At 41.1% G+C, this 27493-nt stretch overlaps 1 protein-coding gene across 5 annotated transcripts in view; it reads right to left on the bottom strand.

The window, feature by feature from the left end:
* ebf1a (EBF transcription factor 1a) overlaps positions 1 to 27493 on the bottom strand; it is a 160705-nt gene that overhangs the window by 64671 nt on the left and 68541 nt on the right. For all 5 annotated transcript variants that reach the window (XM_061901868.1, XM_061901870.1, XM_061901869.1 and 2 more), the window contains exons 7-9: positions 24611 to 24692; positions 17423 to 17564; positions 7472 to 7602 (exon numbers count right to left, since the gene is read on the bottom strand). In XM_061901868.1, coding sequence (XP_061757852.1) covers positions 7472 to 7602; positions 17423 to 17564; positions 24611 to 24692 — 355 coding nt within the window. The remainder of the gene's footprint in view (positions 1 to 7471; positions 7603 to 17422; positions 17565 to 24610; positions 24693 to 27493) is intronic.

Here is a 27493-nt window from a genome sequence, read left to right as displayed (position 1 = left end):
TCACTGAGTACTCGTTTTCTGCATCCTGTGCCCAACTAGCACTCAAAGCTCGAGGCGCTCAGAAGCTATCAATGCTCCTGCCAGCGTGCACGGATGTGTACGTGCACGTGTGTTGTTCAAACCCTCCCTTTTATTGCTCACTTAACTAGGCTTTCATTCTGCCATTGTGTGACCCCCCCGCTCACGTTCCAGCACGATAATATAGGGAGCTTTTTATAGAATAATTTCTTTACTAAAGAGAAAGCTGTTTCACTGCGCCAGTCGCTGACCTTCAATTTCTCACATGGACTGAATTTACATTTTAGTCATGTGGCAGATGCTCCTTACAAAGGGATGCATATTTTTCAAATACAAATTTAATAAAAATACACAGGGAGCTGAATATTTGTGCACAAGTGACACAAATAAACCGTGAGTGAGGTGAGAAGGCAGAAAGCTGCACATCCCATTGAATTAAATCCATTCTCCTTGTGTGCAGGGTGACCTGGAGCCTAGCTCAGCTGACTTTGGGTGGGACTGGGGTACAAACATTTGTCGCCAACCAATCCCAGTACACATAAGGTTGTCAAAAGTATCGATACTTTGATACCAAGACCATACAAACACGCACAAAATACATCCATACCTGATTTTTTCAGTATTGTCAGTACCGAATGATGTACAAAATAAGCTTGTTTACTTAGTCAGCATCGAGAAAGAACGTGTGCTGTTTTAAAAAAAATGAGCCAGCGTTTTACAAAGCCTATCACGACTGCGGATTTGCCGCTTCCGGTCCGCCCTTGTTCATTGACAATTTTAATGGATTACCACCAACCATAATCGCGCCCCCACCCATCCCCCTCTCTCTCCGTGCATCGGTTGGGGTGGGCGGGGTTGTGGGTGTATAATGTAGCCCGGAAGAGTTAGTGATGCATGGGATTCTGGGTATTTGTTCTGTTGTGTGTATGTTGTATTACTGTGCGGATGTTATCCCGAAATGTGTTTGTCATTCTTGTTTGGTGTGGGTTCACAGTGTGGCGTATATTAGTAAGAGTGTTAAAGTTGTTTAATCGGCCACCCTCAGTGTGACCTGTATGGCTGTTGAACAAGTATGCCTTGCAGTCATTTACATGTGTCTGCAGAAGCCACATACAATATATAAATGGGCTGACAAGCTTTTTGTTACATTTGTAGAGGGTGTTAAGCACAATGTCATCACAGAACGCCCTTAATATTATCGTTTGGGTGAAAATCAGCAGACATTCGAGGGAACAGTTGCCCTGAAATTTAAGAATCTCTCGGATAAATTGGGATGGTTGGCAATTGTGGTGTTGTCAAGCGGCATTCAATTAAAACTCGTGGGCCGCACTAATATAAAATGTTCATATAAAAGGTGCAGGCCGCGTGTCTGAGACCCCTAGTTTATACATAGCAAAAGGGAAAAAAAAACGTTGTACGCTGTGTTATTTCATTTTAAATTTCAAAAGAGTTTTGTGGATCCCATTGTTTTCATTATTTTGTGAAACGGGTCAAAATGGCTCTTTGAGTGGTAGAGGTTGCCGACCCATGGGCTAAAAGCATGCTTGCACGTGAAAACTTGATAGCACATGCAAAGCTGATCTACTAACCATGCGCACAGTCGATTGTGTCTCTTTAGTGATCAGAATAAGGAGCACAATCCGTTTAGCACGTCTGTCTTCTGAATATGCAAAATATATGCTGACCATCAGAATGCCCACAATACTGGGAGGAGATGATGCAAGTGCAATTATTCTGTCAGACTGTCATACAGCATCACGTTGTATTTGAATGCACTTCATTGATTTACTTAAAACCTGGTCACAGATTTATTTCAAGTATAGTCGGGGTTTATTTGAAAAATAAATTTGCCAGAGAGCAAAACGGTTGGAGTCTCCTCCTCACTCAACTAGCTCCTCCTATAAGGTAACCATCCAAATTAAGGTAAGGAGCATTTGTGGTCAAAATAAATTGCGCAAATATTCTGTGTTTTACACTATCTTTTTTTGTTTTTTTTGTTTTACACTATCAATACAATGCCAAGCCACATTCAGCATGTGTTACAACAGCGTGGCTTTGTAAAAAAAGAGTGCGGGTACTTTCCTGGCCCGCCTGCAGTCCAGACCTGTCTTCCATCTAAAATGTGTGGCGCATTATGAAGAGTAAAATACGACAGCGAAGACCCCGGACTGTTGAACGACTGAATCTCTACATAAAACAAGAATGGGAAAGAATTCCACTTTCAAAGCATCAACAATTAGTTTCCTCAGTTCCCAAACGTTTGGTGAGTGTCGTTAAAAGAAAAGGTGATGTAACACAGTGGTGAACATGCCCTTTCCCAACTACTTTGGCACGTGTTGCAGCCATGAAATTCTAAGTTAATTATTATTTGCAAAACGTTTCTCAAAGTGCAATTGCAAGAAATAAAAGTTTATGAGTTAGAACCTCAAATATCTTGTATTTGTAGTGCATTCAACTGAATATGGGTTGAAAATGATTTACAAATCATTGAATTCCATTTATATTTACATTTAACACAATTTCCCAACTCATATGGATACAAGGTTTGTACAATTATTTTGCACACAGTTTGATTTATCAAGAATAAAACTCAACTGCGAGGGCTATTTTGCATCTTTTTTTGGTACGCATAAGAAGTGCGTGCAAGCTGACACAGCTGTGGGAAAGGAGGCCATTGCGCAGCAGCTCTATTCTACATATGCTTGCCAACATATATGGACTGTCAAAAATAAATTGGCCAGAAAAAGTGGCACATGTTGGATTCAAAACACAGCGAAACCGACAGGTAGGAGCATGATTGAGTGTCTTTGTGGTAAAAGCCCCAATGGTACACCCAAAAAACCTCATTTAAATAAGGGTGCCTGCACCATTTTTCAATTGTACATGTAGTCTTTGTAGATCACATGCAACACCTCCACTAAGTCCACACATTTTTATAGTTCATATTGCTGTTTAGCCAGTGGTATTTGGATCTTAGTACGTTTGTAGTTCAGGCCCTTTGTTACTATATTTAGCATATAAAAAATGCATATTGAAAGTGAAAGAGGGGTGTCATGCATTTATTCGATAACTTATGAAAGCGGCCACGAAAGTAGGTGCCAGGCGAGTGACTGCTTAGATCCACCACCACAAGCCCAGGGAGCATGCATTACCACAGTGCAACCCAACTTTTATCACTTCTAAAAGTGCTAAAAAAACACAGCTTCGAGACATTATTTTGTCATTTGGCAACACTTTATATATATATATATATATATACATATATACACACAGTATGTATATATATATATCCATCCATCTATTTTCTACCGCTTATTCCCTTTCGGGGTCGCGGGGGGCGCTGGCGCCTATCTCAGCTACAATCGGGCGGAAGGCAGGGTACACCCTGGACAAGTCGCCACCTCATCGCAGGGCCAACACAGATAGACAGACAACATTCCCACTCACATTCACACACTAGGGCCAATTTAGTGTTGCCAATCAACCTATCCCCAGGTGCATGTCTTTGGAAGTGGGAGGAAGCCGGAGTACCCGGAGGGAACCCACGCATTCACGGGGAGAACATGCAAACTCCACACGGAAAGATATCGAGCCTGGATTTGAACCCAGGACTGCAGGAACTTCGTATTGTGAGGCAGACGCACTAACCCCTCTTCCACCGTGAAGCCCCTATATATATATATACACACAGTATGTATATATATATATGTACATACAGTATGTATGTATGTATGTATGTATGTATGTATATATATATATATATATACATATATATATACACACGTTAGGTCAGAAAAAACTTAAAAGCTATATCATCCCTACAAGCCTGTTTCGCAGGTTTCCCCTGCCAATCCCTTGACAAGCAGAAAAAACCTGCTAAACAGGCTAGGGATGATATAGCTTCTGAGTTTTTTCTGTATATGTATATGTATATATATATATATATATATATATATATATATATATATATATATATATATATATATATATATATATATATCCTGGTATCGTGACAACCCTAAATGCACTTATACAGTATACAAACAGCCATAAACTGACATTGAGAGAGCCAAGATTTGCCCACAGAATCTTGTTGGTGTATGGTATACATGATAATCACATGTACATATGTTTGATTGCTGCCCGATTATATTTTTATCTACACTTTTGTACACAACAACACAAGCAGCAGCTTTTAATCGAGCAGCACACACCATTTTAAGCTGTGATCTCATGAATTTTGCTGCTCACATGGCTTTATGTGTTGTGTGCGTACTCAACATACTCAACATTGATGTTTTTTATACGCAGCCTTGGGCAACAGCCACACAAACAAAGGCTTCATTATTTAAAAAAATAAATAAATAAACATATTTAATTTTACACTCTTTGGCCCTGACATTTTCCAAATAACTTTTGTGAATATTCCTAAAAATCCGCTTCTATTCATAGGCAAAGAGTAATTTAATGTGTTGATTTAGTTAACTTTATATTCAAGCGTGATAATTATGCATGGTGCAATCTACTTGTCGTACAAACTTGTCTTAAAGTGGTAGTAACTGCTATTCATCTTAAGGAGGTGAATATTGTGTACAATACTGGCATGCTGATAGGACAACAGTACAATATCATGTACAATATATGCATCAGGAACAGATAAAAAGTGTCTTGTTTAATCCACTTAGTATAAGCCCGTAGATTCTAAAAGTATTATATGCATGAAATAGTTATTTTCAACTTTCAATTTTGGCTATGTCGACAACTTCGGATGGGTACCTTTCACATTGAATATAATACGTTGCCAATTTTCTGTACTTGGGAATCGTTACTGGCACTCAACGTTATCAATTGTCTGTACTTCTGTTTGTGTTTATGTGTTAATACATTTTAATTTCCTTTTTAAAATTCAACATTTAACAGTAAGCTGATAATAACTGTGATATCCAGTTATCATATACTGGTTTCTCACACTTTTGAGTCTCATTTGCAAGTATTTTACAGTAAACTTTGCATTTCCAAGACGTTAGACGTATATAGTTGTAATTTTTTTGTTGTTGTTGCACCCTACATAGTTGTCTGTATTGTATGGTTTGTACTTATTACACCCCAGCTAATGAATTATAAAATGGATTTTAGAGCTGTTGAAATTCTCATGTAAAATCGCTGATGCTAATAGTTAGCATGTCTACAGCAATTCCGATGTTATATTAGCAATGAGCTAGCGTATTTTGTAAAGTGGAGATTTACAGTGCGTGTGAGAGTTTTCTATCAGCCATACTAGCATTGTTTTGCATGGAAAATTGCTGCATTACCTCGGGCCGTTCTGATTGCTGCTTGACTGCTTTGTTTGCCCGCTAAGTATTTGAGCCGGTAGAGTCTGCTACCGTACGTGACATCACGTGCAATCAAAATCATGACACTGTTTGATTTCATTTTAATCGATCCTCTTTTGGACCGTCAGAATTCAGTCTGTGCCAAAAATCGTATTGAATTCGGTACCCTTAATAATCGCCTATGCCAACGTAAGTCACCAATTCTGAGGAGTGTTGAGATAAGCATTATGTTTATCAGTGGTGTGCCATCAGAGCCAGCAAGGCCTTCTCTGCTGCCATAACATAACCAGAAATCAATCCATCCATCCCTCTTCTTCTGCTTATCCGAGGTTGGGTCGCGGGGGCAGCAGCCTAAGCAGGGAAGCCCAAATTTTCCTCTCCCCAGCCACTTTGTCCAGCTCTTCCCGAGGTATCCCGAGGCATTCCCAGGCCAGCCGGGAGACATAATCTTCCCTACGTGTCCTGGGTCTTCCCCGAGGCCTCCTATCAGTTGGACGTGCCCTAAACACCTCCCTCGGGGGGCGTTCGGGTGGCATCCTGACCAGATGCCTGAACCCCCTCATCTGGCTCCTCTCGATGTGGAGGAGCAGCGGCTTTACTTTGAGCTCCTCTCGGATGGCAGAGCTTATAACCAGAAATTATGATCATAATTAAAGATAAAAGTTTTTATTTTTTTATTTTATTTCCCTAAATATCTAAAAGTATTCATTTTCTCTTCATGTTATATGCTCCTTCCAAAGCTGTTGTTTTTAGGTTATAGAGTTTATATCTATTCAGAATTCAGCTAAATTATGTTCCCATGCTGTATGAAATCTGCCAGAAGCCTTCAGAATCAACAATGCAGGCGCCTGTGCACTGTAAGTAAACGGACACATACGTTTGACAGACAGTTGCGATAGCCAATCAGATCACGAGTTGTTGTCAGTAAGGCCTTCTAGCTGGCCTAAGGCAGATATACGAGTTGAGTTTATACCAAAAGGTTCTATTTTGGTTTCATCAGACCACATGACATTCTCCCAATCCCCTGCTGTATCATCCATGTATCCATTTTGGTATAAACTCAACTCGTCGTGTTTGGAAGAAGAAGAATACTGAGTTGCATCCCAAGAACATCATACCTACTGTGAAGCATGGAGGTGGAAACATCATGCCTTGGGGCTGTTTTTTTGCTAAGGGGACAGGACGATTGATCCGTGTTAAGAATGAATGGGGCCATGTATCGTGAGATTTTGAGCCAAAACCTCCTTCCATTAGTGAGAGCTTTGAATGGTTGACCAAATACTTATTTTCCACCATAATTTACAAATAAATTATTTACAATTCCTACAATGTTAAATCCTGGATTTTTTTTTCACATTCTGTGTCCCACAGTTGAAGTGTACCTATGATGAAAATTACAGACCTCTGTCATCATTTTAAGTGGGAGAACTTGCACAATCGGTGGCTGTCTAAATACTTTTTTGCCCCACTGTATATTGTGATGTTATGAGCTAGGTAACATAATAACTCCATTACTCAGCATACCACGGTAGTGAAGAGCATGCGCAGGAGCCCCGTTTAGGTTGTTGAATGTAGCCAGCTGGATGTTTTGGATGAACGCGCTGTGGAGTAAACTGTAAGAACTCAGCCAACACGCCTCGTCTGCATCTTTTATGATTAGACAAGACAACACATATATTTGCAAGGCCATTTTCAAGAAGGATATTTCAAGAGAAACTACATCTTACGTGATGATGTCGGCCAACCCTGGAAGCTCGAATGTGTTCTAGAAATTGTGAGTTCAGATATTTTATTTCTTAATTTTTTCACGTTTAATATGTTTTTTGTCATTTTTATTTTGACAGTACCACATAAGATATGTTTGAATTGATTTTAAAATGCGTCAGAAAATAACCAGTTTTGTACACTGTTAGTGGTGATTCAATGCCCAGTAGTGCGTAAATGTGTACCTGTATAATATTTCTCCAGCATAGGTCATGTGGTGACACAAATTATGGTATTTTGAGAGGTAATCATTGAAGTCGAACATCACTGAAGGCCTAGGTGAGAAACGCACGGCCCGCCACTGTGTTTAAGATCATCATAGCGATGCCTATCAAGGTGACAAGAGAGTGACTCACCTCGCTCCAAACCAACATGGTGCCGAAAATGACCTGCAGTCCGTCAAAGAAGTTGTCCCCGATGATGATAACTGTAGCGCCCCCTGTGGTCCAACCTTCGCTGGGGCTAATGGCTTTGATGCTGGGGGTTGCTGAGCAGATGAAAGGACAGAAAGAATGAGATGTTAAGTAACCTAATGACAAGCCCATAAAGGTCTGGCACCATAGAGAAGACCTTTATGGGTACGACACATGTAGCAGTCCCCTCTTTCACACACACATTACCTGCTCTCCTCATCCATCCCAAGGGTTAAGAACAAGAGAGGAATACTAATCAGAGTGATTATACGCACCCCGTTATTAAACATCACCCCTGCCCTGTGTGCGAGGGCAGCGGCGGTGTGCTTGTTTTATGACACGTGGCAAAGCGTGAAGGCGTGTAAATGTCAGGTGTGCTGAGTGTCTGATCAAAGGCCATGCGACCGGGGAGCGGGGCCGGGCCAACAGTGGCGCTGCCCTCGGAATACGCCGCCCTCATTAAGCAAACACTTAGCACTTGCTCAGCTATCTGTTTCCTGCACACGGTCATCTCCAAGCCTCGCGGCACTTTTTCCTAATGTGTCTAGCGAGCTTTTTTGTGTTTTCTTTCAAAGCATATTCACTCTACACGGAACAACGGAACAAACAATGAGTGCCACTCCACTGTTACGTGACCTTGTCTGCCAGTATTACGGATTTAGAGATTGCGGGATGTGATTGAAGAAAAAGAACAAAAATATATGTTTATACGAGCTAAACCTCTGATTTGCTTGTCTGACATGTTGTAATTCTGCAAAAGCGACATAATCCACTTTAGCCTAGGCTGACTCCCCCGTCCCCTCGAAGCCTAGCCTTTGCGCTTTGCCTGACTCTGTGTTCTGTTGATCTTCCCCAACAAGCCGGGATGATATTTAGCCTCCCGATACGCCTGCAGAGATCAACATTCACCACGCGGCAATCTGTGGCTGTAATCATAGCCTAAGATGCCTCCTTTTCGCAGCCGTTGATATTACGTGCGCTCCATGCGGATGTGTGTGTGTGTGTGTGTGTGTGTGTGTGTGTGTGTGTTTGGATTAACCAGATGGTGGAACGTGAATCCATGTGATAGGATTATACTTTGGGGTGTTCCTCTGTGCCATCTGTTCAACTCTATGCACTGTTCATCTATTATCGCTTGAAATGAGCCCCCCCAAAGTTGTGCGTGTCGCACACACGGTGCCGGATGGAAAGTGAAGGCAAAAACAACAAAAAAAAGGAAACCGCGGCATCTCCGAGCTTAGTATTTCATCTTTGCTTTGTACCATCAAACAATCTTTGCTCCCCCTTCTCCTGTCAGGCACCTCTCGCTTCTCTTCCTTCACTCCCGTTGTTCCTCCTCCGACCCCCATCATCAGGAGAATAAAAAAAAAAAAAAATCACAGGGAGGAAATTCCCAAACAAATCTCTCTGACACAAGGAACATCTGTTAGTGTGGCGAGTTGCGCTATTGTTTCATTGTAATATCCAAGCTTTTATGATGACTCCAATATGTCTTTGTGGACTTCTCTAATCGCCTATCAGTCCAGGCCAAGTGGTCCTCCGCACCTCCGGAGACTAGTCATTAAAAAGACTTAACCACAGCGTTCAATCCTAATGCAATCTACCATAGGCCATCATGTAAATCCTGGCTTTTTTTTTGTCATTATCATCCCCGAGGTTGACTTTCCTCAAAGAGAAAGAGAAATATGTTTCTCTTATTCAATCTCTAGGAAACAGAAATGAGAAAATAACTGGATTAGAGATTTGGGAATCAGTGCGTGCTCCCTAAATCATGTGCACATGTCATTATGAAGTATTAAAGGGTCTGACTCTGCCAGCGCAATGTGCATGGGTGTGTTTAAAAACCTGAGGGATGGGGAGTGATGGAGGGCTGCGGGATAAAAAGCAGGTCTCCGAGGAAATAAAGTCAGTGTTGGCTCTAAGCAGAACAGACCTCATAAGACACGTAGTGCTTATGCCAGGCAGAGTAGAAGGCCCAGAGGCGGAGACCTGAGGGGAGCAAGACGCCAGGGACACGCAAGAGACTCACTAGCTACCACTTTCTCCTCTCTGAGGCGCGACTTAGACACACTACAAGAGACCAAAGTGAGAAACATGAGCGAGGAAGAAAGACGGAGGAGAGAATGAGCTCGGAGACAGACAGTAAGAAGGCGAGGAGGGATGTGGGGAGAGTGGGGGGGTAACTGGAACGAGATGGAGGACAAAGAAGCTTGATGATACTGTCAGGATGTACATTTTTAAAAAACAAACGTGTTCTCCTACATTGAATACTGCTTTACAGACTATGGGCATTTAGTATGATTACAACTTATACATTTACAATTAAGATATTTGACAGAAAACCTTATTAATACTGTAATATTTTGGAGAAATGTGTGTTTTTACACTATAAAAACCTCCAATAATTCAAAAGTGCTATTTCATAAATTTATATACTATATGTAAAAAGCCTGTTTCCATATGAGTTAGGAAATTGTGTTAGATGTAAATATAAACAGAATACAATGATTTGCAAATCCTTTTCAACCCATATTCAGTTGAATATACTACAAAGACAAGATATTTGATGTTCAAACTCATAAACTTTATTTTTTTTTGCAAATAATAATTAACTTAGAATTTCATGGCTGCAGCAGGTGCCAAAGTAGTTGGGAAAGGGCATGTTCACCACTGTGTTACATCACCTTTTCTTTTAACAACACTCAAACGTTTGGGAACTGAGAAAACTAATTGTTGAAGCTTTGAAAGTGGAATTCTTTCCCATTCTTGTTTTATTTAGAGCTTTAGTCGTTCAAAAGTCCGGGGTCTCTGCTGTTGTATTTTACGCTTCATAATGCGCCACACATTTTCAATGGGAGACAGGTCTGGACTGCAGGCGGGCCTGGAAAGTACCCACACTCTTTTACTACGAAATCACGCTGTTGTAACACTTGGCATGGCATTGTCTTGCTGAAATAAGCAGGAGCGTCCATGATAACGTTACTCGGATGACAACATATGTTGCTCCAAAACCTGTATGGACCATTCAGCAATAACGGTGCCTTCACAGATGTGTAAGTTACCCATGCCTTGGGCACTAATACACCCCCATACCATCACAGATGCTGGCTTTTGAACTTTGCGCCTATAACAATCCGGATGGTTATTTGCCTCTTTGTTCCGGAGGACACCACGTCCACAGTTTCCAAATATAATTTGAAATGTGGACTCGTCAGACCACAGAACACTTTTCCACTTTGCATCAGTCCATCTTAGATGAGCTCGGGCCCAGCGAAGCCAGCGGTGCTCCTTGGTGTTGTTGATAAATGACTTTTGGTTTGTTTTAACTTGCACTTACAGATGTAGCAACAAACTGTAGTTACTGACAGTGGTTTTATTAAGTGTTCCTGAGCCCATATGGTGATATCCTTTACACACTGATGTCTGTTTTTGATGCAGTACCGCCTGAGGGATCAACTGTCCGTAATATCATCGCTTACGTGCACTGATTTCACCAGATTCTCTGAACCTTTTGATGATTTTACGGACCATAGATGGTAAAATCCCTAAATTCCTTGCAATAGCTCGTTGAGAAATGTTGTTCTAAAACTTTTATACCCAATCATGGCACCCACCTGTTCCCAATTAGCCTGTACACCTGTGGGATGTTCCAAATAAGTGTTTGATGAGAATATCTCAACTTTATCAGTATTTATTGCCACCTTTCCCAACTTCTTTGTCACGTGTTGCTGGCATCGAAGTCTAAAGTTAATGATTATTTGCAAAAAACAAAAAAAAAATTATAAGTTTGAACATCAAATATGTTGTCTTTGTAGCATATTCAACTGAATATGGGTTGAAAATGATTTGCAAATCATTGTATTCCGTTTATATTTACATTTAACACAATTTCCCAACTCATATGTAAACGGGGTTTGTACATCCATAAAAGAAGAGCCGCAGGAATTGGCAACAGCCCAGCAGGCACAAGACATTGATGCAACTTTGATTATACACACATGCCCTTTAAACCTGACTTCCGAACAACGTAAAAAAAAATGTTGTATTGGTAAATTTAGAGCAGGGGTGTCAAACTCATTTTAGCTCAGGGGCTGCAAAGAGGAATATCTATTCCCAAATGGGCTGTATTGTGCAAATCATGGCATGATAACTTAAAAATATAGACATTTCCAGGTTGTTTTCTTTGTTTTACTTTGGCCAAAAATAGAAGAAGCACATTATGAAAACGTACAAATCACAAATAATCCTCTGGACAAAACACTTTAAGTTTGTTGAAAATTTTGAGGAAATTGGTGCAGCTTCAAAAACACTTTGTCTGTGTATCTACAAAGCCAGGATTAAACTTTAAATCCCAGTCTTTCTGGGATTAACAAAAAACACAACATCTAAACGCTTCCTGGTGTCAAAATAAAGTTAAAGTACCAATGATAGTCAAACACACACTAGGTGTGGGGAAATTTGTCCTCTGCATTTGACCCATCCCCTTGTTCACCCCCTGGGAGGTGGGGGCAGTGGGGCGGCCTCGCCCTGGAGTATTTTTTGGTGATTTAACCCCCAATTACAACTCTTGATGCTGAGTGCCAAGCAGGGAGGTAATGGGTCCCATTTTTATAGTCTTTGACTCAGCCGGGGTTTGAACTCACGTACCGATCTCAGGGCGGACACTCTAACCACAAGGTTGCTAAGCCGGTGGAAATACTTTGTCATGTCCACCTATTAATCCAGTGCTAACTCAACAAACCTCAAGAAACGGAGGTAAAAACTATTCAAAAGGGTTAAAGTTCACTTTTTTTGTACAAACCCCGTTTCCACTTGAGTTGGGAAATTATTTTAGATGTAAATATAAACGGAATACAATCATTTGCAAATCATTATTGACCCATATTCAATTGAATATGTTACAAAGACAACATATTTGATGTTCAAACTGATAAACTTTTTTTGTTGTTGCAAATAATCATTAAATTTAGAATTTGATGCCAGCAACACGTGACAAAGAAGTTGGGAAAGGTGGCAATAAATACTGATAGAGTTGAGGAATGCTCATCAAACACTTATATAGAACATCCCACAGGTGTGCAGGCTGAATGGAAACAGGTGGGTGCCATGATTGGGTATAAAAGCAGCTTCCATGAAATGCTAAGTAATTCACAACAAGGATGGGGCGAGGGTCACCACTTTGTAAGCAAATCGTCAAACAGTTTTAGAACAACATTTCTCAACGAGCTATTGCAAGGAATTTAGGGATTTTACCATCCACGGTCCGAAAAATCGTCGAAAAGTTCAACAAATCTGGAGAAATCACTGCCTGTTAGCGATGATATTACAGACGTTTGATCCCTCAGGCGGTACTGCATCAAAAACCGACATCAGTGTGTAAAGGATACCACCACACGGGCTCAGGAACACTTCATAAAACCACTGTCAGTAAATACAGTTGGTCGCTACATCTGTAAGTGCAAGTTAAAACTCTACTATGCAAAGCCAAACCCATTTATCAACAGCAACCAGAAACGCCGCCCGCTTCGCTGGGCCTGAGCTCATCTAAAATGGACTGATGCAAAGTGGAAAAGTGTCCTGTGGTCTGACGAGTCCACATTTCAAATTATATTTGGAAACGGTGGACGTGGTGTCCTCCGGAACAAAGAGGAAAATAACCATCTGGATTGTTCAAAAGTTCAAAAGCCAGCATCTGTGATGGTATGGGGGTGTATTAGTGCCCAAGGCATGGGTAACTTACACATCTGTGAAGGCACCATTAATGCTGAATGGTTCATACAGGTTTTCAAGCTCAACATAAAACAAAAATGGGAAAGAATTCCACTTTCAAAGCTTCAACAATAAGTTTCCTCAGTTCCCAAATGTTTATTGAGTGTTGTTAAAAGAAAAGATACTGTGACACAGTGGTGAACATGCCCTTTCCCAACTACTTTGGCACGTGTTGCAGCCATGAAATTCTAAGTTGATTATTATTTGCAAAAAACAAAGTTTATGAGTTTGAACATCAAATATGTTGTCTGTGTAGTGCATTCAATTGAATATGGGTTGAAAATGATTTGCAAATCATTGTATTCCGTTTATATTTACATCCAACACAAGTTCCCAAATCATATGGAAACGGGGTTTGTATTTGACAGAGACATTTTGGAGCAAAGAGAGTGCTAAGTGACGATGTGTTCGAAGCAGAAGACATAAAATGGCAAATTTCAAGTGTCTTTTGGGTTGAAGAGGTGGAGCCACAGTCACCTTTTACTGTGTACCTCTTGCTCGGCCGCGGTATAAATCGTTTGCTTGCCTAACAGAATTACTTTTGTTACATCCAATGGACACATTTAGAACAGCATTTTCTTTCACAAAAAAAAAAAAAATAAGCAGCTCATTCTTATGCTTGGCACACTCATCACGCGGGCCGGGAAAAACCTGTTAGCGGGCCTGATCCGGCCCATGGGCCGTACGTTTGACACCCCTGATTTAGACAATAATGATGTCTAACGTTGGGAAATGACCAAATTTCAATGATCAAATCAACGTCAGAAGCCGACATTGATTAAATGTTGTCCCAACGTTAAGTTTGAGTTGCTCAACGTCAGCAGCTAATTCAACAAGTTCTCAACGTGGTTTCAATGTTTTGTGCCTGCTGGGAGGTCTGGAACGAGAGTTGATTGTGTGTCGCAACACAGAAGAACCATCTTTGGGGAAAATATTGTTTTAATTAAGGACAAACAAATCTGGAACAGCCTTTCAGTCCCAATCAGGGAGAGCAGCACACTTTTTACTTTCAAGGTCAAACTAGACGCCTGGTAAAAAGCAAAACAAACTTGCAAACGTTGTTAAACTATTACAAAAATGTTGCTGTGTTTGAGTTTTTAGTAGGGCTTTTAAACTATATACATATATATATATATATATATATATATATATATATATATATATATATATATATATATATATGGCTTCACGGTGGCAGAGGGGTTAGTGCGTCTGCCTCACAATACGAAGGTCCTGCAGTCCTGGGTTTCAAATCCAGGCTCGGGATCTTTCTGTGTGGAGTTTGCATGTTCTCCCCGTGAATGCGTGGGTTCCCTCCGGGTACTCCGGCTTCCTCCCACTTCCAAAGACATGCACCTGGGGATCGGTTGATTGGCAACACTAAAATTGGCCCTAGTGTCTGAATGTGAGTGTGAATGTTGTCTGTCTATCTGTGTTGGCCCTGCGATGAGGTGGCGACTTGTCCAGGGTGTACCCCGCCTTCCGCCCGATTGTAGCTGAGATAGGCGCCAGCACCCCCCGCGACCCCGAAAGGGAATAAGCGGTAGAAAATGGATGGATGGATGGATATATATATATATATATATATATATGTATATATATATATATATATATATGACATTTTTTTTTTCAATCATGATTAATCACAAGTGATTGCTTGCTTGTGGAATTGAAATTAGCTAAACAAAATACCCAATATCTATACAGTAATGTCATTTTATTTTCAGAATGTCATCTAGGAACATTTTTAAATATTTTACTTGAACAAATCATTTATTTGCACACAACTTGGGAACAGTTTTAACTAAAGTTCCTTCAGGCTGTATTTTGAAGTGAAATGTGTGATTTTTTTTTGTGATTGATCACATTAGTTAACTAGTTAATTTTGACAGCCCTAATAAATATACTACTTTAAATTATTATGTTTTCCCCACAAATTCTCATTATGTCTTATGTCTTGTCCGTCAGTCGGGGCTCTGGTGTAGTTGCAGATGTGTCATTAGTGTTTGGGGGCTTGCCAAGTCGACCAAGGGAGCAATGACCAGGAAACTATCCCTCCAACCATTTTCTACCGCTTGTCCCTTATTTTTGGGCTGCTGGAGCCTACCTCAGCTGCATTTGGGCGGAAGGCAGTGTACACACAGGAAACGTTGTGTAGAAAACGACAGGTTACTTACTGGCATAGTCGTGCTTTGCTTTATTGTGGGGACAGAAACGCAAACCCAAATAAGCAACCACACGTTCAAAAACAAACCCAAAAATATGTGACATGCAACTCACAAACTTTGGAAGCGACTTTAGAAAACAAGTAACTTGTAATACGCAGACTTGGAAACAGTGCTGCTCGTTCCTAGGAATGGTGAACGGTGATTAGGCACGTCGATATGGATGGAAATAACCTTGGTCTTGTGCATAGAGAGACCTGTCATGGCTTCTACGTTATCATTCAATTTACCCTTTTCTGTCCATTTCTGCTTTCTAGCCCAGACCTGGGCAAATTAAGCTTTTCAATCTGGCCCACCGGACATCCCCAAATCATTTTAGATCTTTAAGACTGAAACTGTAGCTGCCATAATGATGTGCAGTGATGTTTTCAAATGACCGTAAGTCTTGAACTATACAAAGTATTTCAATGGTTGGAATCTGCGCTTTTGCATGATATACTAGTTATTATGGTCATCTAATTAGTTTTCTATGGTAGTCACAGCAGCTCAGACGAGGCACCAAGCAATGTGGGTGGGGAGCGTTTCCACAGATTGTTTCCAGAGGCACCAGCCTGTAATGTAGGTGTCAGGGACAGACGCGGAAGGGGATTTTTTCAATAACGTTCCAAAGCTTAGTGATATATCAGATGTATCAGATTGTAGATGGTTTTTTTACCCTTCGCGATCATATTTCACTGTTCGTTGCATTTTTGTTGCGTTTCGCTTGATGGTAAAATATGTAAATCGTGAAGGGTGTGACGTTCATATGTTGTCAATATTCAGTGTTTTATCGTGCATAGTTAATATTGTAAATCCAACATTCTTTATTTACATGTACATGCTAGGTGTCTCATTCAGTAAAAAATAAATAAATTCCAATCCGTTTTCAGGGCGGTCTGTCATTATTGCCATAGCTGTTGAGATCCGCTTTTTGGATCCTCCACATATTATTGTTTATTGTTGTTCCATTTTTATTTTCACTCTCCATCTGATCCTATTATTTCCTGTTTAAGTCGGTCACCATGGTTACTCATCAGTTCACCTGCTGCTCACGCCCCGCACACCTGCTACAGATAATCACCGTCACTTTATAAGCCGATCCTCTTTTTTTTTGTTCAGCCTGGGTTCATAATTTGCTTTCACGCAACGAGTTACGCCTGCACTATCGTATGTATATTCTCGCTAGCTTTTCACGCTCAGCCATTTGTTTATTCCAGCTCTCATGCTGTATGTTTTGTTTTACTCTTTAATGTGTCTATGTGCCAGTTTAGTTCTCATTTTTGTATATCCTAGCTTTCATGCTAGCGTCCTTTGTTTCTTTTATTCTACTAGCGCCAGCATTTTTGTTATATAACTATTTTTGTTATTTAAATAAATTGTGTATATGTTACCTTTGCTGTGTTCACTTGACGCATCCTTGAGGGAATCGAATCACAATGCCGAACCGGCATAACAATAGCATTCAATCCGACATTATTGTGAGGTTGAGTATTCGTGTTCCTAAATATCTGATATACCGGCCCCCCGAACCATTTTTTTCTCTAAATTTGGCCCCCCCGGGTCAAAATAATCACCCAGGCCTGGTCTGGCCATTTCACTGGCTTAACATCAGACGGAACGCCACTGCTTTTTTTACGCTACGGTATGGATTGGTCGTCACATATGATAATCCTTTAACTTACGTTAAAGGAAACATTTGTTGACTGGTTATTATCGCATTCATTTTGACAGTCCTTGTTTTTAATCCATATTTAATGTTTTGAGGTAGTGTGTTTTATTCGTTGTGGAACTACGGATGGAAATTAGAAACCTCGCAAATATCTGGCATATTGACACAATATCCTGTGTTATTGTGTTCAATAATGTGCGTGGTCCCTTAAAATGACTTAAAAAACAGACAAACTGTGTTTTCAGTGCTCACCGTGTTCCAGGTAGGACGGTGTGCCTTCCGAGGGGTCCAATCTTCGAGCTCGACGCCCGTGTTTGGAGTTGTTGTGCACAAACATGTTGTCAGACACGGCCAGGACATGACCCTCCACGCTCACCGTAGTCGACACAACCACCTGAGACCGGGGAAAGACAGATGGAATGCATGAAACTGGAAAATTGACTAAAATTAAATGGGAGCCGAGACGATAGTGCTGAAAGCGGAACAAACCATTTGGATTAGAACCTAATTGTACACGTTCATAGAATCTTAGCTTCTGTATATAACTTCTCATACAGACGTTGACACATCAATACATTGGAAATAATGGGCAATATTGTAAAAAGAATATGGCATTAACCAAAATAAGTCGAACATATATTCTTTACAATTTCTGAACAAAATGTCTTACCTTTTGGAAAGTAGTTTTTTCTTTTCTTTTTTGCACAATTAGGCTTAGCAACAAACAAAAATATGACAATAGACACATAAAATTATGGATATTTTCAATTCCTGCCTTATTTGGTTGGACCACCTTGAGCTTTGATTGAACGTTTGCTGTTTGTTCATTTCTACATGTTTCTGCGAAGTCACAACTCATTTCTATCCAAAGTTGCATACGTTTTTGGCCAAAACCTTTTATTGATAATTTTTGTTGTAGTGTATTGATCGGACCATTGCACAACTTTTTATTCAGCACATCCCAAGTATTCTCAGTGGGATGCTCCCCTAACCACAATTTCACAGGTATTTCTGATAGTCTGAAAAACACGGGAATTATAGGCTTATGATGTCTTCAAATTTAAGTGGAGTGGTAAATGTTTGGCAATATCTTGTGGCCACAATAATGTAAGATGAATGATTCTGACACGTGTGTTAGTGGAGACTTTAAAATACGCTTTAAAGGCCTACTTAAATGAGATTTTCTTATCTAAACGGGGATAGCAGGTCCATTCTATGCGTCATACTTGATCATTTCGCGATATTCCCATATTTTTGCTGAAAGGATTTAGTAGAGAACATCCACGATAAAGTTCGCAACTTTGGGTCGCTAATAAAAAAAAGCCCTGCTTTTACCGGAAGTAGCAGTAGATGTGCACGTGACGTCACGGGTTGTAGGGCTCCTCACATCCTCACATTTTTTACAATCATGGCCAGTAGCAGCTAGAGCTATTCGGACCGAGAAAGCGACAATTCCCCCAGTAATTTGAGCGAGGATGAAAGATTCGTGGATGAGGAAATTTAGAGTGTAGGACTAGAGAAAGAAATAAAATAAATAAAAACAGGAAAGAAAAAAAAGGCGATTGCAGTGGGAACGATTCAGATGTTTTTAGACACATTCACTAGGATAATTCTGGGAAATCCCTTATCTGGCTATTGTGTTGCTAGTGTTTTAGTGAGTTAAATAGTACCTGAAAGTCGGAGGAGTGTGGCCACGGGTGTCTTGACGCCAGAGTCTCTGAGGGAAGTCACGGCAGCTACAGCAGGACGGAAGCTCCGCTGATCTCCGGAAAGAGCCGACTTATTACTACAATTTTCTCACCGAAAATTGCCGGTTGACATGTAGTCGGGATCCATGTTCGCTTGACCGCTCTGATCCATAGTAAAGCTTCACCTCCGGGAATTTTAAACAAGGAAACACCATGTGTTTGTGTGGCTAAAGGTTAAAAGCTTCCCACCTCCATCTTTTTACTTTGACTTTTCCATTATTAATTGAACAAATTGCAAAAGATTCAGCAACACAGATGTCCAGAATACTGTTTGATTATGCGATTAAAGCAGACTACTTATAGCTTGGATCGGGCTGGAAAATAACGTCCGCTACAACCCGAGACGTCAAACGCACGCGTCATCATACCGCGACGTTTTCAACACGACACTTTGCGGAAAATTTAAAATTGCAATTTAGTAAACTAAAAAGGCCGTATTGGCATGTGTTGCAATGTTAATATTTCATCATTGATATATAAACTATCAGACTGCGTGGTCAGTAGTAGTGGGTTTCAGTAGGCCTTTAAATACTTTGCATCTGTAAGTAATACGCAACTATAGTTATTTGATAATAGTTTTTATTGACAGATGTTGTGTTTTAAACTGCAATATGTTACAATATGACAGTGCTTCTCAATTATTTTCTAGATAAGAAGAAAACTATTTGCACCTCCCCCACTCTTCACCGTGACTATACACAGTATACTTTATGTATAAAAATTGTTAGCGTACACCTCTGCAAAACATTAAAGAAAACAAAAAATAGATAAATATAGATCAACTTACAAAAATAATACATTTATTAACATTGCTTTTTAGATTGTAACAGAAAATCTTTAAATTGTACTAATTTGCCTGAAAAAAAAAAAAAAATGTTTTAATCAGTACACATTTTTTGACCAACTTGAACTGATTGATGCAAGAAATTAAAATAAAACAAACTCAATAAATAATAAATTGAAATTGATCAGCCTCATTAACTCAGGACAACACTTTAACCTACACAACCAAAATGTATAGCACAATTTGTGGTATTTTTGTTTTTTCCTAATTAAAATGAGTTGGAATTAATGGTTAATGAGCATGTTTTGTAGTGCATAGCTTTTCTAAACGAGGTATGAAGCATGGTAATGGATGATACTGATAAAGCATGTTTCCTGGGGTTACACGCGCATTGCGCGGCGCACTTCCAGAACAGCTCGTCCAATTATTTGAGATGGCTTGCATTAAGGAGACTAATTTAGTATGTCTAGTTTGTGTGCTATTGTGCGCTTAGCTATTTTTGTAGCTGCCCGCTCTGAGTATCTTACAAACGACCATGTTTACCTTTAGTAAATGACTACACTGACATGCTAGATAAGAGCTACCATGTGTGCTTATCGGAGGACCTTTGTTAAGCTGTAAGTGAACACAGTGAGAACTGATTGTATCAGACCTTATATCGGAAATTTCAAGTGCAAGCCGATATGTTTTTTTTTTCTTTTTTTGCTGGGATCGGACCAATATCAATATTGGATACGGACACCTCTAACCCCAAGCCTTTTTGCTAAGGTACATCCAGATGTGTACCTTACTGTATGAGCTCTAAAGTAGTGTTCAAGTCCCCTGGCCCAGTTTTTAAAATTAAATAGTGTTCCACGACACATACTGTACCTGTCAACACTACACTGCTTTTTTTCTGGGAATCTCCCACACGTTGTCTTTCCTTTCCGTTGCTCTCTTGTTTCAATAGTTCATGCTTACTTATATTATCATGAACAAAAAAAACCCCTCCCAGATCTTGCCGAAGGAACATACCTTCTGGTTCGCTCGTCAACACTAGGGCATAATGCTGACTTGAAGTCAGGCCTTCAAATTAAAAGAACAGCAGGAAATAACACAGATTTTCAGGAAAATTACTTAATTTCTAAATGCATTCGTAGATATGTGAGATTTTTTTTTGCCATTTACTGCAACGGAGACGTTTGTGTGTGTTGGTCTTTTTTTGTCTAATTGTTGCCTACTTTCATAACCCACTAGTACAAGATACATTTTGACACTTGTTTTTCTACAAGCTCCTTTGTGTTGAGCAAAGTGGTGATTGTGATCAAACATGGCTGTCTCGTTGCTGGGATTTATTCTGAACTGAGAAGCGTGTAATATAGAAAGTTCTTGCTTAGAAAAAAGCTGCTACATGTAATACAGGGGAGCCCACACTTTTTTTCTGCAGGCGAGCTACTTTTCAATTGACCAAGTCGAGGAGGTCTACCTCAATTGATATATATATATAATTTATATTTATTTATTTAAGAAAGATACTTTTTTTGTTAACAAGTTAAAGGTGTTTAATTATAATACAAGCATGTTCCTTTATTTAATGAAGACAATAATATAAGTTGATTTATTACCTGATTTTGATAGCTTGCATTGATTGGAATCAGACAGTAGTGCTGATAACTTCCACATTTTCAAATGGAGGAGAAAAAAAGTCCTCCTTTGTGTCCAATACCACATGAAAGTGGTTGGTTTGGACATCTTATTTGTCCAGCTTCCATACTTGTCTATACACTTTCCAAGCTACCTTTCTGAGACTCTTATTTTGTTAGCGCAAGCAGGATGAAGCAGGGCTTTTATTGTGAAGACAGAACTGTGCGGTCGGTCTTTATAGATTTAACGGCAGGTACGGTGCGAGAGTCTGTACAGATAAAAAGTGTTTCTGGCCATCCTCTCAGTCATTTTTTCTTAATAATGATCTGGCAGCAGCCAGCGTCATCTCACAAGACCCTCGGGTGCAGTGAATGTCAATCAAGTGACAAAAGTGACGTCCTTGTGAGGACTGATGATTGCAAATTTTTTGTTGTATTTTTTTAATGCCTGGCTGACAATCGACTGACATACCCTCCATGATCGATCGGTAGCTCGCGATCGACGTAATGAGCACCCCTGTGCTAATACATGGGGTGCTCTATTGGGACGGCGTGGCTCATTTGAGTCCCAGCTCCTGTGTCTTTGGCCTCTCACACTGGTGGTGGTCAGTAGGTGCAAATTGGCAGCCACAGGGCAGCTGTGGCTACAAATGTAGCTTACCACCGTCAAAGTGAGAATGTGGCGTTTGACACTTTGAGTGTCTAGAAATACACTATATAAATCTAATCCATTATTGATATAATATTTACAATAATTACACACTTTTGTTACCTGTTTCCTCACTGGAAAAAAACACTATTTTGCCAAAAGTATTTGGCCACCCTTCCAAATGATCAGAACCAGGTGTCCTAATTACTTGGCCCAGCCACGAGTGTATAAAATCAAGCACTTAGGCATGGAGACAGTTTCTACAAACCTACTCAGTGGCCTAGTGATTAGAGAGTCCGCCCTGAGATCGGTAGGTTGTGAGTTCAAACCTACCAAAGACTATGAAAAAATGTGACCCATTACCTCCCTGCTTGGCACTCAGCAATAAGGGTTGGAATTGGCGGTTAAATCACAATAAATGATTCCTGGGCGCGGCACCGCTGCTGCCCACTGCTCCCCTCACTTCCCAGGGGGTGATCAAGGGGATGGGTCAAATGCAGAGGACAAATTTCACCACACCTATATATGTGTGTGTGACAATCATTGGTACTTTAACTTTAAACATTTGGGAAAGAGTGGGCCTCTCTCAGAAGCTCATTAATTTCCAGCGTGGAACTGTCATCGGATGCCACCTGTGCAACAAATCCAGTCGTGAGAAATTGTCTCGCTCCTACATATTCCAAAGTCAACTGCCAGCTCTATTATGAGAAAATGGAAGAGTTTGGGAACAACAGCAACTCAGCCAGGAAGTGGTAGGCCACATAAACTGACAAAGAGGGGTCAGCGGATGTTGACGGGCATAGTGCAAAGAGGTTGCCGACATTCTGCACAGTCAGTTGCTACAGAGCTACAAACTTCATGTGACTTTCCAATTAGCCCACGTACAGTACGCAGAGAGCTTAATGGAATGGGTTTCCATGGCCGAGCAGCTGCATTTAAGCAATATATCACCAAGTTCAATGCAAAGCGTTGGATGCAGTGGTGTAAAGCGTGTCGCCACTGGACTCTAGAGCAGTGGAGACACGTTTTCTGGAATGATGAATCACACTTTTCTATCTGGCAATCTGATGGATGAGTCTGGGTTTGGAGGTTGCCAGGAAAACGGTACATTTCGGACTGCATTGTGCCGAGTGTGAAATTAGGTGGAGGAGGAAATATGGTGCAGGGTTGTTTTTCAGGAGTTGTGCTTGGCCCCTTAGTTCCAGTGAAAGGAAGTTTGAATGCTCCAGGATACAAAAACTTTTGGGCAATTCCATGCTCTCAAACTTGTGGGAACAGTTTGGAGCGGGCCCCTTCTTCTTCCAACATGACTGTGCACCAGTGCAGAAAGCACATACTGTAAAAACCTGGATGACAGAGTCTGGTGTGGATAAACTTGACTGGCCTCCACCCGATAAAACACCTTTGGGATGAATTAGGACAGAGACTGAGAGCCAGGCTTTCTCGACCAACATAAGTGTGTGACCTCACCAACTTTTGGAAGAATGGTCGAAAATGACTATAGACTGGACAAGTTGGTTAGAGAAGGCCAGTAGCGTGGTGGGAGTGGAGCTGGACTCTCTGGCGGTGGTATCAGAGAGGAGAAGTCCAGCAAAACTCCTAACCATGATGGACAACACCTCCCACCCACTACACTCGGACGTTGCGGAGAGAATGAGCACGTTCAGTGGAAGGCTCAGACTCCCAAAATGTAACACGGAACGACACAGGAGGTCCTTCATACCGACAGCCATCAGACTGTATAATGCATATGTTCCTTCTTGACTGCACTTAAATGTAGAATATATTTATATTAAATATATATTATATATAAATATGTCATATATTATTTATTATCATTATTGTTTATTGTGAGGGAACTTAAATATATATTATATATAAATATGTCATATATTATTTATTATTATTATTATTGTTTATTGTGAACGAACTGGGGCTTCACGGTGGCAGAGGGGTTAGTGCGTCTGCCTCACAATACAAAGTTCCTGCAGTCCTGGGTTCAAATCCAGGCTCGGGATCTTTCTGTGTGGAGTTTGCATGTTCTCCCCGTGAATGTGTGGGTTCCCTCCGGGTACTCCGGCTTCCTCCCACTTCCAAAGACATGCACCTGGGGATAGGTTGATTGGCAACACTAAATTGGCCCTAGTGTGTGAATGTGAGTGTGAATGTTGTCTGTCTATCTGTGTTGGCCCTGCGATGAGGTGGCGACTTGTCCAGGGTGTACCCTGCCTTTCGCCCGATTGTAGCTGAGATAGGCGCCAGCGCCCCTGTGACCCCGAAAGGGAATAAGCGGTAGAAAATGGATGGTGAGCGAACTGTGGTGCTGAATTTCCCCCAGGGATCAATAAAGTACTTTCTATTCTATTCTAAACACATTCCGCAACCTTGTGGACAGCCTTCACAGAAGAGTTGAAGCTGTATTAGCTGCAAAACGTGGACCAACATCATATTGAACCCTATAGGTTAGGAATGGTATGGCACTTCAAGTTCATATGTTAGTCAAAGCAGGTGGCCATATACTTTTGGCAATACAGTGTATGTTGTGTTTTGTATATTGTATGACTGTCAGCTGAGCGTTTAGTTCATATTGCATTTTTTTTTTTTTTTTTTCATTTACACACAGTAGTTTTATCTCACCTGAAAACGCCTCATGTCTCGAGGGTTCCCTGCATTCTTCAGGCAGTTCTGGTTGCACTTCAAGAAGAACTTAAGGAAGAACCTGCACACAGAATAAAAGAAAGAAATTAAAATAGGAACACTTGTCTGTCAGTGAAAGTGTTGTGGGGGGGGGTTGAAGAAACATAAAACAACAAGAAAACAGAATAAAGCAGCCACAGTGACAGACTCTCTCACACACCTCATCCATCACTACTTTATGACAAAAGGCAGTTTTCAATGTAAAAACTGCTCCGGGAAATTGAGTAAGATGCTACCTTGTATATCCATCTCGGGGGCTGCTGTCACAGCTTGCCATAAACTCACAGGGGCAGACGCGGCCCCTCCCGAGCCCGCCCCTCCCTCAAAGCGGCAGCGCCCGGCGACGGAGGTTGTACTGTAGCGACTATGCAGCTCCGTGTTGCCATTCCTGCCGCTCTCAATCTCAGTGTGAGAGACCACATCAACAGCACCTGCCATGCATTATTAATAGGCTGAGATGGCAAGTATGGCTGCCCACATCAATACTTAATGAGGGAGGGAGGCGGGTGGGTCGGAGTAGTAAAGGGGGTGCGGGGTGGTTGGGGGGGTTGGCAGCATGGGGGGGCCACCGCAGGCCTGAAAAGCAGAAAAAGGATGGTTGGCAATTTATTCCCATACCCCCCCCCCTCCTCCTCCTCCTTCCCCCCAAGCTTATTGCTTGAAGCCTGACAACTTCTTCCTGAACAGATACTACCGTAAATCCTTGCTCCCGCATTGTGCCTCTGACAAATAAATCACATTATCAGATGAATGACTAACATAAGCAGCGTGTTTGCCGACAAACAAACAGGAACCCTCAAAAAAGGCGATTTTTTTTTTTTCCTTCTTCTTCCCTCTACATTTCCTGATCCCGCCCCTCCTCATCCTCCCTTTGAGGTAGCTCAAAGAAGTGCTGACAGCCGAAAGTGCTTACAATACAGATCTCCACCAGCTAGAGAGAGAATCGCTCCTTTGCTCAGCTTTTCTTCCTTACGTCTTATTTTCCGCCCCTCTGTTCATTTATTACGGCGGGGATTCTGCACTGGGCAGCGCCTTTGGAGCCAACTCGCCGTTAGATATAATCGCACGCTGGCAAGCGTGTCACACATAGCAGGCGTGTCAAGTAAGGCGCGGGAATACACGGAGAATGAGACAAAGATAAATGGACGGAGCAGAGTTCTGTCTCATTTCGAGGGCCGCCCCTTCTCATGCGCGCATTACATGTGTCTGATGTAACTCAAGAAGTCGACAACTTTTAAATGCATGACAGCTGGTTAGCGATAGACGATGTTCCTTAAGGGGGGAAAAAAAAAACGAAAACAGCCTCTTATGATCTGAATAACAAAGTGTTTTTTGGCGCTTCCTGCTTTGTTTGTGTTGTGATTTACAATCTTGTTGGTGCAAGAAGCTACACTAAAACTGAAGGAGAAGAAGGAAGAGAGAAATGGGAAAAAGAAAAAGTGAAATCCGAAAGGAGAGACAGACCACCCTACTGTATATTTTAGAAGCTGTGGACCAATAGCTCAATAATTCATGAAGATGAGAGATGTTTTTTTTTTTCTTCCTCCTTTTCTTTTAACAGTGGCCACAGGCTGAGGGTCTCCTAACGTCCTTATCAACCAAAGGTCAAAGGGCATCCTCACAGACAGCTGCAGACTACATCCTGTACCTTCCTCTCGGCACCTCCTGTTTAATTCATTGACTCCAATCTTTCCCCCAAGTGTCCTCCTCTTCCTCGGAGGCGTTTATGATGGATACGTGAAAGTAGGAAAGTTAAGGTCACCGGAGTCAGGGGTGACTAAATCATTGGGTTAAATATCAGGTTTGGAAAGAAAAAGTGGAAAAAAAGTGAGATGTTGGCAGGATATCAACATGTAAATGGTAAATAGTAAATGGTTGTACTTGTATAGCGCTTTTCTACCCCTTTTTAAACAGCCCAAAGCGCTTTGATAGTCTTTCGACATTCACCCATTCACACACACATTCACACACTGATGGCGGGAGCTGCCATGCAAGGCGCTAACCAGGACCCATCAGGAGCAAGGGTGAAGTGTCTTGCCCAAGGACACAACGGACGTGACTAGGATGGTAGAAGGTGGGGATTGAACCAGTAACCCTCAAATTTCTGGCACGGCAACTCTCCCAACTTCGCCACGCCGTCCCCATGTGCATGTGCCAAGGTGTACCCCCCAACCCCCCCACACACACATCTCATCCACGCATGGATCATCTGATTCATTATTTACATGACTTAAGGTGCTGGAGTCAGTCGCACGGAAAGATGACAAAACTGCCTCATGTTGAATCCTCTGTGCTCTATCTCTGTGCATATTTACATGGATCGACATAGTGAGTGGGTGGGAGGTGGGGTTTAAAGGGCAATGCGGGTTGATTTGCAATAGCAAAGAGATTATTCTAAGCATTTATGTATAATCTGATTGACAGCTGACCAGTGAATACTGACAGACTGCTAACGAGAGCTCATAATTATTTCCCCCGTTTTAGTTCATCACATTTTAGATGTGTTGTTGTTCTCCCGACAGGCTGTCAATACAAGTTAATTTTATGGACTCAAGCTTACTAGCCGCAACATTAGGTTTACCTGCACTGTTTGATTAGAATAAACAATGCAGTAGCTGTATACTTTTTTCAAATGAGATATACCAGGGGTGTCGAAATCATTTTAGCTCAGGGGCTGCATGGAGGAAAATCTGTGCAGGCCATTAAAATCGTGGCATTAAAACTAAAAAACAAGGACAACTTCAGATTGTTTTCTTTGTCTTACTTTGGCCAAAAATGGAATAAACACATTCTTAAAATATTACAATAAAAATATAGAAAAAA

This window comes from Nerophis ophidion, linkage group LG05 (assembly GCF_033978795.1).
Source record: "Nerophis ophidion isolate RoL-2023_Sa linkage group LG05, RoL_Noph_v1.0, whole genome shotgun sequence".
NCBI lineage: Eukaryota > Metazoa > Chordata > Actinopteri > Syngnathiformes > Syngnathidae > Nerophis > Nerophis ophidion.
Note: the sequence above shows the minus strand (reverse complement) of the source record. Positions and strands in the feature narration are given on the sequence as shown.